Consider the following 11,522-nt stretch of genomic DNA (forward strand, 5'->3'; position numbering starts at 1 on the left):
AGCCTGAAAGTTAAGAAATAATTTGCCAGTGTTTATATTAACAAATACACCAATACATCCCTAACGTTTCATGTTTAACCGGAGAATTAGGGAGGCAGATGTTCGAAGGAGTAATAGTTGTTGAGTTTTATTCCTCAGTTATCGAGTTCCATAAGTATAAAATTTAAAAATGGTTTGCTTTAACATCAGAAAAGAACTAATTCACCGTTGCTGTTGAGAAAAGTGTATGCCAGGCAAAACAAGTTGCGTCTCGGTAGCCTGAAAGTTAACTGAGAAAGAATTTGTCTGTGTTTAAATTAACAAATACACCAATACATCACTAACGTTTCATGTTTAACCGGAGAATTAGGGAAGCAGATGTTCGAAGGAGTAATAGTTGTTGAGTTTTATTCCTCAGTTATCGAGTTCCGTAAGTATAAAACTTAAAAATGAATTGCTTTAAAATCAGAAGAGAACCAATTTACCGTTGCTGTTGAGAAAAGTGTATGCCGGGCAAAACTGTGACAAGTTGCATCTCGGTAGCCTGAAAGTTAAGATATAATTTGCCTGTGTTTGAATTAATTTGAAATAAAGAGAATATAGAAAAAAAATTCCATTTTTTAATTGCATGATGCTGGCCGTTGTAAACCGTGTTTTAGAAAATATTTCAAATTGATTTATTGTGCCTCTGGACCGTATTTTGACTCGTCACTCAAAATTATTTTAAAGTAATTTGAGATATTTGTCGTCATTAAAAACTTTATGACGAAGTCGGCCCAACAAATGTGTCGAGATTAACACCTCTGTCTCCTTTGTCTCTCGCTCTGCCTTATAGTGTGAGTCTTGTATTTTTTTTTTACCTAAACAGCGGGGACCCACATTCCTGACACAAGTTAATCTCCTCATGAGAGACGCATAATCTGTCCAGACCAATTATGGGTCTTGTGGCCGTCTTTATACTAGACGAATTTAACAGACGCGGAAAAAATGTTTGCCCAAGTTCGTCCCAGACGAATTATGCGTCTCTAGTATAAAAACGGCCATTGTTATTATTAAACAAGCCAGCATAGATCCAAAATTTCAATTCATGAAGACATTCCAGTATGTATTATGACTTGAATTATAAAAAAATTAGCAAAACAAATCTGATTTCCGGTGGAGGTTCTTATTCTTGAATCGTTTCTCAAAAAGGATAGTACATATATATAAAGTAAGGCGTCTAAATGAGTTTATACTCTCATACAATTGGGACGAGACAGGGCATGTCCCCAAATCACATAAACACAATTCTTTGATTGCACTCACGTGATGAGAAGGCCACGTTTGTGCCAAAACAATAGAAAAATGTAGGCTTAAGTTTTGCCGTCGTGACGTCCGGTGCAATCAAATAATTTGCCTTTCTTGTGCTCGAATTGTTCTTTTATAAACTTGCCAAAACTTTTTAGTCTGGTTAACCTTCATTCATATCTTAGTAAGAACGTGAAGACTTTTTTTTTTTTTTTTTAAAGAGCTTTCACATATGAAGGTCCATTTACACATGCGATTTTTGTCGGAGCAACTTGATGCAAATTTTGTTGCGCTCAAGTTGCAATCCAAAATTAGCACAAGTAAACCGGATTCGATTTTAATGCGGTTTTACAGCGTATTGCAAGGGTTTCGAACTTTTTCACAGCGTTATGGCGGAGAAAAAGCGATCAAAAAGCCGTGCGTGGAGTTACAATGAAGAAGTGGCACTGACTTATTTGTGGCAAAATTATCCATGTTTCTTTAACACCAGTTGTACAGATTCTAAAGGACACTGCAAGATGGCAGCCGCATTGCTGGCGTTAATTTAAAAGCAAGGACATTGCTGCGAGCCATGAGGCGAGCAGGACACTATTCTTGACGCGGACGGTCCTGGGCACTTGTGTATTTGAGTCATACCTCGATTTTTTGGATGGTTGGTGGATGATCCTCTGATCATCAAATACTTTGAAGTCAGCGGACAACTCACAATGGGTACAAAGTTGAGAGCCGGGATAGACCCTTCCACGGTTTTTGGCGCTATCTTGGCTGGGGGGCAAACAAGGCTAAATTTACAGTAAATGTATGGGATTTTGGGCGACTTTAAACCGCTGTAGCGCCGCTAGAAAGAGACGCATGTCCACAGTGAAGGTGTATTTTAAAAGACATTTATACTGAGATTATTTTCATGAAATATAATGAACAGTAAAATGGAGTATTGCCTAGGCAACGGTTTTGAATTATTATCCGCGTCAACAGTTTTAGCTATGTTCCAAGATTCTAGTGTTTCTCGAACGCGGTATTTTCCTTTCTCAATAACGCAAGCAGTATCAAAGTCAATGGAATGATTATTTAGCCACGCATGGTTAGCAACATTTGAGCCTTTTGTGTAGTTTTTCAAGTTTCGTTGATGTTCCTTTTTACGGGTTTGGAAGCATTTCCGGTTTCTCCTATGTTTCCAAGAGCAGTCTTTACATGGGATTTTATAAACAACATCACATTGGAGATCTGAAGATTGTCGGTACTTTGGGGACGAGAATTCTTGTTGAAGAGTTTTGAACGGTTTGTTGGCAACGCGGATTTCATGGGTGCGGAGTAATCTTGTTAGAGGTTCGGTTAGGCCATTGATGTTAAGGAGGCATGCGGAACCCTGCCTGATGATACGTATCCGATGGTTCGACCCATTTGAAAAACATAGAAACCAGTTCTTCTTGTGGAGGGACTGTATGTGGGGGTTGCTTCTTGTTGAGGATGGTAGAAATAACAGACGAACTGTTTCTACGACTGTATTGTTTCTGTTGCTATCTAGACGTTTTGGATCACATATAGAAGAGATGTAAAAGTTACTTAATTTGTAATATTTCTTTAATATTAAAAATCATGAATGCAAAAAAAAAAAAAACTACTTACATACAAGAAACAAAATGCTAAAAATGTATCATAAAATACAATAAGAAACATATTATTTACATGTAAATGCTTTTGCACTTATTGAGTCACGCTGAACATTTCAGTTAATTTGAGTTGTTAATTTTTGAAATGGTTTTTGCCTGGCTTTACATTTTCCTTAATTGTTGTATGTCATCGTTTGGTTTGCCAAAGAATAATAAAAAAAAGCCCTGTGTGACAGACTACCCGCAGTGCACAGCAATTGACGAACAGAAGGGAACATAAGTTTGCTTGTGGACAGAATTAGTGAGTTCATACTTGGGTCCAAATAGGCCATAAGTGCGACAGAAACTCAAGTAAACTGAGACTTACTGGATGCCTTATCGCCTTTTCGTGTTGATGTGCTGAAGTACGCATTCGAGGGGATAAAACTAGATTTTGGATCGTACTTCGGCTTTTCTGAAGATACCTAGTTTCTAACTAAGGTTACAATGTAAAGCATTCAACTAAAATAAACCCCTTTCACATTCAAAGTAAAACTCAGGCATACTTGAAGCCTGCTTACCACTCTAGGATTACGTTCTATTCGAGCTGTGGTACGACGACATAAAAAAACGTCATTTTAACAATCAGTGACTCTTTTCCGTTTTCGAAACTGTTGATACAGCGAGGACGATTCGTTATACTGATCATCACTAACTAGCCTTTCAACCACGGTTTTTAAACGCTACAAATTCACCGGCCTGCTTGCTGGTCGCTTGAAAGTGGACTTTACAAGTTGCTTGAAAACTTTCTTTATGTCCCTTTTTAAGAAAGTGTACGCCAAGGGGTTTAAAGCCGAATTGGAAACTAATACTGGAATTTTGAACTCGAAGTCACCACAGTCTGCTTTAGGATTAAGAAAAATTATAACCGAACAACGTATATGTATGCTGTAAGACATAATAGCAAAACCTGCAACAATTGCTGTTATTTTAACGGTTGTCATGTTGTTGCAAGTTTTCATCAAAACTTTATGGTTAAAACGTAACTGTCTTGCTAAAGTACGGGCGGCTCTTCTATGCTCAAATACGACATGCACCATTGATACAAGACAGAATGCTAGCATAATACACGGAAGAAACTCATAAAAAATGGCAACAATAAGACAATAGATTTTAAAAAAGACAGGGCTGGAAAAAACTATCGCCGCTGTTGGGAAAATCAATGGAACAATTGCAATGACCCAAGCCAAGGAAATAATGCAGATGACACGACGACGAGTCATAAAACGTAAGTACGCAAAGGGCTTGGCAACTGCGATGTAGCGATCCAAGACCAGACTGCACAAGTTTATTACGGAAGCGTCAACGAATAACCATCTTATCAAGTTAACCCAAGTAAGCATAGCTAGCGGAGGACCATTCACGTTTTTGCAGCTTCCTGTAATTTCGCAAAAGTGTAAGAGGGGAACAACAAATATGCCCACGGAAAAATCCGCCACTGCAAGCGAGGTGAGAATTGCGTTGGTTTTGGTGTGAAGCTGTCGTTTGCTCAACACGAGAAAGATAACGACTCCATTTCCACTTATTGCTAGAATGGTAAGACACCAGTCAATGATCCAAATCCAGGTTTTCATTTCGCGCGGGTTTAACAAATGTTCCTGCCTTACAGCATGTTGATTATGGAACGGATTTTTAGTAGGATACAGTAGCGATATCGTTATCACTCTGTGATGTCTAAGACTTGAAGTGAGCTTAAAGTGAGCGTAACAAACCAAATATGGTTTTCTATAACTTTTTCCTGTTTAGAATATTATCTAAACGTCATCCACAAAGTGATCCACAATGCCAGGTGCTAGAGCTTTAGCCAATAGAATGAAGAATCCGTCGCTTTTGCTATTTTATCTGGCTATATGTGTTTTAGTTGCTTAGGTTAACGGGATGACGGTGATTGTTAGATTGATTTTGAAGGACAGAACGTTGTCAGCGCGGTGTGTAGTTGTTGTTGATAATGCAAAAAGGTGGATGAAAGATGAACGACGGCCATTTTTTCCACCTACATTCATATACGAGAATCAAAAGGCGGATGGATAGAGAAAAGAGACCCTAATGCATCAATTGAAAACTGCGTCATTTTATTCCACATTTGTAAGGAAATTAGTTTAATATACATTCTCGCAACCTGTTCTTTACATTCGACAGCACGTAGTTACAATATCACTTACATTAATTCAGCTCAGAGCGCATAAGGAGGCCGGGATCTCTATACCTGATTTAACTAAAACGAGGGCTGAAGACACAAGCCGTAATGATTGAAGCATTAATGACAAACATTTCAAAAAAATATACCTCAAAATCATTGTGCCTTCACCCTGCACGGGCAAAATAAAACAGCAAACGACTCCATCCAATCCCATTAAAGACTTAAGTCGGTCAATGTTTCATCTTCACAGTTCATTCCGCGGTTTCCAATGATCTATTCTTTCTTTCTCCTTTTTCTTTACATGTTTCTTTCTTATTCGATACTCCGCTACTATTCTCTCGTTAACGTCCTTGCACGTACGGTCAGTGTACAGTGAATTAGATGTCTCCATTCTGACCTTTTGAAAATCTTAGAATGCCATTCACTGATATAAACACACACTTGCGTTTTTACAAATGTCTTGCAGTTTGTAACATAGCTTGGTCAGTTCACCCTACCTGACACTTGGCCTAACCGCAGCGCATCAGGCTTCTCTTAAGTTTGTTCCGCTATATCCTCTACATTAGCTCTAGCATGAAATGTCATTGTTATTATTAAACAAGCCAGCATAGATCCAAAATTTCAATTTATGAAGAAATGCCAGTATGTATTTTGAATTATAAGAAAAAGCAAAACAAATCTGATTTCGAGACAAGCAGACCGTCAGATTTCTTCAGATTCAATGGCATCCCTGATGCAGAATCCGATTTTTTCAGTGATGTCTCTCGGTGGAGGTTCTTATTCTTGAATCGTTTCTCAAAAAGTATAGTACATATATATAAAATAAGGCGTCTAAATGGGTTTACACTCTCATACAATTGGGACGAGCCAGGGCATGTCTCCAAATCACATAAACACAATTCTTTGATTGCACTCACGTGATAAGAAGGCCACGTTTGTGCCAAAACAGTAGGTTTTAATAGGTTTAAGTTTTGCTGTCGTGACGTCAGGTGTAATCAAATAATTTGCATTTCTTGTGCTCGAATTGTTCTATTATAAACTTGCCAAAACTTTTTAGTCTGGTTAACCTTCATATCTTAGTAAGAACGTAAAGACATTTTTTTTTTTTTTTAAAAAGAGCTTTCACATGTGAAGGCCCATTTACACATGCGATTTTTGTCGGAGCAACTTGATGCAAATTTTGTCGGGCTCAAGTTGCAACCCAAAATTCGCACAAGTAAACCGGATTCGATTTTAATGTGGTTTTACAGCGTATCGCAAGGGTTTCGAACTTTTTCGCAGCGTTATGGCGGAGAAAAAGCGACCAAAAAGCCGTGCGTGGAGTTACAATGAAGAAGTGGCACTGACTTATTTGTGGCAAAATTATCCATGTTTCTTTAACACCAGTTGTACAGATTCTAAACGGCATTGCAAGATGGCGGCGGCATTGCTGGCGTTAATTTAAAAGCAAGGACATTGCTGCGAGCCATCAGGCGAGCAGGACACTATTCTTGACGCGGACGGTCCTGGGCACTTGTGTATTCGAGTCATATCTCGATTTTTTGGATGGTTGGTGGATGATCCCCTGATCATCAAATACTTTAAAGTCAGCGGACAACTCACAATGGGCACAAAGTTGAGAGCCAAGATAGACCCTTCCACGGTTTTTGGCGCTATCTTGGCTGGGGGGCAAACAAGGCAAAATTTACAGTAAATGTATGGGATTTTGGCCGACTTTGAACCGCTATAGCGCCGCTAAAAGGAGACGAATGTCCACAGTGAAGGTGTATTTTAAAAGACATTTATACTGAGATTATTTTCATGAAATATAAAGAACAGATTCAGGCTACAACGACCATAAACGAATTTTTTACAATAGAATACAAAAAGTGTGTGAAAAGAGCTAAGAAATTAAATGTAGATGAAGTCTAATTACAGTAAAATGGAGTATTGCCTAGGCAACGGTTTTGAATTATTACCCGCGTCAACAGTTTTAGCTGTGTGCCAAGATTCTAGTCTTTCTCGAACGCGGTATTTTCCTTTCTCAATAACGCAAGCATTATCAAAGTCAATGGAATGATTATTTAGCCACGCATGGTTAGCAACATTTGAGCCCTTTGTGTAGTTTTTCAAGTTTCGTTGATGTTCCTTTTTACGGGTTTGGAAGCATTTCCGGTTTCTCCTATGTAGTTCCAAGAGCAGTCTTCACATGGGATTTTATAAACAACATCACTTTAGAGATCTGAAGGTTGTCGGTACTTTGGGGATGGGAATTCTTGTTGAAGAGTTTTGAACGGTTTGTTGGCAACGCGGATTTCATGGTTGCGGAGTAATCTTGTTAGAGGTTCGGTTAGGCCATTGATGTAAAGGAGGCATGCACAACCCTGCCTGATGATACGTATCCGATGGTTCGACCCATTTGAAAAACATAGAAACCAGTTCTTCTGGTGGAGGGACTGTATGTGGGGGTGGCTTCTTGTTGAGGATGGTAGAAATAACAGTCGAAGGGTAGCCATTAGCTTCTAATGCGGCCCTAACGTAATTGGTTTCACGAGTTTTTCCTTCATGACTGCTTGGGAGGTTGGATGCCCGGAACAGGAGCAACCATGAAATCCAAACATTGTAACTCTGACAATGACGGGTGTACCGTCGAAACATGTTTGGTAAATTAAAGAAAGTTGCACTGTTTCTACGACTATGTGTTTCTGTTGCTATCTAGACCTTTTGGGTCACATATAGAAGAGATGTAAAAGTTACTTAAATTGTAATATTTCTTTAATATTAAAAATCATGAATGCAAAAAAAGAAATAACTACTTACATACAAGAAACAAAATGCAAAAAATGTGTCATAAAATACTACAATAAGAAACATATTATTTACATGTAAATGCTTTTGCATTTATTGAGTCACGCTGAACATTTCAGTTAATTTGAGTTGTTAATTTTTGAAATGGTTTTTGCCGGGCTTTACATTTTCCTTAATTGTTGTATGTAATCAGTTATCAGGTGAGTTATTTATTTTTTTACAATTTTACCATTTCTATATTGTGTCAATATTAATGCAACTTTTCCGCCATATATATGTCAATTTTTTACTTTCAACCGAAGCGAGGTTGAAACGTCGTATTTATATTACCCGTTATTTTTACCTTAAAATCTATTAAAATTTTGTTTTTTTGTCTTATCTACATTTGTAATTTCCATCGAGGGCATTTATTCGATCAGGTTCAATTATCAGACCCGGCGTAACGTGGTAATTGACAACCTTCATACCAGCCGTCAAAGGTAAATGAATAATTTCCGTACCGTTTTAACAGTTTTGAGTTTATTTGAGTAACAATTATTTAGGGGACTTTTTAAGACTCCGTGCTTCTGATTATTTACCACCCAAAATGCTTCGGACTTCGTTGTTCCGTAATGCCAGATATTTACATTTCTTCTTACAATTGCACTAGATTCGGTTTCCCATTTACCTGGCTATTGAACTATAGCCGGGTGAAAGCTGTCAGAAGGTATATTCTTTACTGCAATTTGTTGACCAAGTTTATTAACTGTACACACTTCTTTCATGGTGACGTCGATACATACACCCATCCTCTTTTGTTAAGAAAACATTCGAAATTGTCTCGTTGAAAATTTGTGTCTTAAAGTCCAAAAAATTAGATGGTTCTCATGCATCTGATAGAGTCTGGAACTGAAGGAGTTCCACGCTGATGCAGCATAATATGAAAATCAATGGAAACCGTAAGAATTAGTTCTTACTCTTGGGAACTACCAGAATGCAATTACCGCGAAACCTATAGTTGGTAGAACGGAAAGTACACATTTTTTCATCTAAATTGTGACAGCGAAAATATTGAGCGAACCAACAGTTTATGTCCTTCTGCTTTGCTTTCCTGTGATCAAGGAGCAACAGATAATTTGGTGTGCATCAACTTTCAGATTACCCATTCATCACTACTCGAGGAGACGAGGTGAGCCGAAACTGATGAGAACCTGGATCTGGATCATTAACTGGTGTCTTAGCATTGTGACAATAACTGGAAATGGAGTAATTATCTTTCTCGTGTTCAGCAAACGACAGCTTTGCACCAAAACCAATGCATTTCTCGTCTCACTTGCAGTGGCAGATTTTTTGATTGGGACGACCACTGTTCCCTTGTTCTATTTTTGTGAGATTTCAAAAAGCTGTAAAGGCAATGTTATTTGGCAGCGCGTAGTAATCTTGACAAGATTCTCACTCTGTTACGCTTCCATGATGAACCTGTGCAGCGTAGTGCTGGATCGTTTCATCGCGGTTGTCATTCCTTTTGCATACTTGAGTTTTATGACTCGTCGTCGTGTCGTCTGCATTATTTCTTTGGCTTGGGTCATTGCAATTGGACAATTGATTTTCCCAATGGCTGGGCTTGTTTTTTCCAAACCTGTCTTTAAAAGAATTCATTCGATTATTATTGCCACTTTCTACGAGTTTCTTCCTTGTGTTATGCTGGTATTCTGCGTTGGATCCATGGTGCGAGTTGTATTTAACCATAAAAGAGCCGCAAATACTTTAGCAAAACAGTTACGTTTCAACCACGAATTTTTTTAAAAAAGTCAGGACAGCAGTACAGTGAAAATAACAGCAATTATGTGAGCTTTACCCTCGCTTGTTACAGCATTTTAATGCGCTGCTCTATATTGGTCTATTCCTCTAAAAAGTGCGAGGATGATGATTACAAAATACCGATATTAATTTCAAATTCAGCTTTGAACCCTTTAGCCTACGCTTTTTTGAAAAGGGACATATAGAGAGCGTTTAAAGAACTTACAAAGTCCGCTTTCTAACTATCGATTTTGAAGTCAAGACTTCAAACAGCTACCCTGCGAGCAGAGGCCCTTCGATCTTCCTAGATAAGTCGGGAAGAGGAAGGAACCTCTGCCAGCCGCCTCGACATTTCGTGTTGAGCATGCGTTAAAAATTCAAACGTAACGTATTCGGGAGTCAGTCACGCCTGACTAGTAACCGCAAAACCACAAAACCAAAACAAACAGTAACGGATATTTTCGAACAACTCTGGCAAACACACGACAACCAAGGAATCATTTCCTCAAGATAGTTCAAGTTTTTAAATTGCCATTTTAATTTTTACTGAAAAAATTAATAGGTTTCTCAATTCTGGTAAACTAGCTTCTGTAACCGACATACGGAAAAATTCTCATGGGAATTTAGACAGTTTAAAAATTGTCACGCTGTTGTAAATTTAAAAAATATCGATGACGCGTGGCGATTGATCATGCGCACAAATAAAAAAAACAGGTTTGGCAAGTTGAAACTGGACTGACTCATCCATTTCTTTGGATGAGCGGCAAATCAAAGAAAGTCGAGGCGGCTGGCAGAGGTTCCTTCCTCTTCCCGACTTATCTAGGAAGATCGAAGGGCCTCTGCTCGCAGGGTATCAAACAGCACTTTTAAAAATGATTTTGAGGGTATCTCGTTTCGCCAGTTTCAAATGAGAAGGTAAAAGACTGTTCAAAGATTTTAATTCTCAACGTTTTGTCGATGGCTTCCAGAGGATTTGGTTGTTTTGTTCTTACCAAGGAATACATTTCCTGCATAGGAAAACAGTTGTTCCTTCGAAGAATTGGATAGCTTCTACCTACACCTGTTCGCGATTCAGTTTTTCCCCTGTTTTCAGTTTTTTTAAGTTTAGTGTTTTAGCTAAGCTTTTGGACAGTTTTCAATAGCTTAGCGATTGGACAGATGTTTAGTACTATGCAAGATATAAAGGGTGACCAATGCATAATTTAGATCAAGTTTTTTGTTGGTCTTATTCGTCTGTGTCATCCCGAATTGTATCCAAACTTTCAAAATAACGCAGAAGGTCTCTATGCTGTTATATCCATCATGCGCATTCCAGGTTCCCTTTAGTCACCCAGAAACCTCACTTGATGTTCAAATTCGAAGGAAAAGGGCTCAAGAGCTAAAGCCTTCCCTTAATGTCAATATTAGTAGTGAGAAGTTGTTGCTGTTTTAGCTATTAGTCCGCATTAGGGAACTTAAGCACACGCGATTTTGAAACGCGGACGGCAACCGGAAGTAAGCTGTTTTCCCTTTTAACCTGTTTTCACACAATCACATTTACATTGCTAAATATCTTTTCTCAATTTGAGATGATTAGTATAAAAAGCTGGGAGACACCACTGTCCAAACACGTGAAATTTTCTCTTCCGTTTGCCATCCGCGTCTCAAAAACGCGCGTGCTTAAGCTCCCTAATTATGTCTAGACACGTACTGCTGCACATCATTTTTCTCAGTCTAGGTTCCAGACCTCTTATGTTTGTGATATGTACATACAGTTTTCAAAAATCGTAACGGTCACTTTTGAAATGTATGTTGACTAGCATACGAAACGCCAAGTTCTGTATAAAAAAAATGCGTTGGAACACAATGTTTATCACCGCTGTATGTGTTATTTTCTTAATCGAGAAGAGGGAAATGTAGCT

At 38.4% G+C, this 11,522-nt stretch overlaps 1 protein-coding gene across 1 annotated transcript; it reads left to right on the forward strand.

The window, feature by feature from the left end:
* Positions 1–9,024: 9,024 nt before the first annotated feature.
* Positions 9,025–9,827, forward strand: LOC138005654 (probable G-protein coupled receptor No9). Its single transcript, XM_068851848.1, has 2 exons — positions 9,025–9,599; positions 9,695–9,827. The coding sequence occupies exons 1-2, from the start codon at positions 9,025–9,027 to the stop codon at positions 9,825–9,827; spliced, it is 708 nt and encodes a 235-aa protein (XP_068707949.1).
* The last annotated feature ends 1,695 nt before the right edge of the window (positions 9,828–11,522 follow it).

Source organism: Montipora foliosa, chromosome 6 (genome assembly GCF_036669935.1).
Source record: "Montipora foliosa isolate CH-2021 chromosome 6, ASM3666993v2, whole genome shotgun sequence".
Taxonomy (NCBI): domain Eukaryota; kingdom Metazoa; phylum Cnidaria; class Anthozoa; order Scleractinia; family Acroporidae; genus Montipora; species Montipora foliosa.

Coding starts and splice junctions, on each gene's coding strand:
- LOC138005654 (XM_068851848.1), top strand. CDS start 9,025: ATGAGAACCTGGATCTGGATCATTAACTGGTGTCTTAGCATTGTGACA. Junction 9,600..9,694: donor GCAAATACTTTAGCAAAACA/GTTACGTTTCAA, acceptor CGCTTGTTACAG/CATTTTAATGCGCTGCTCTA.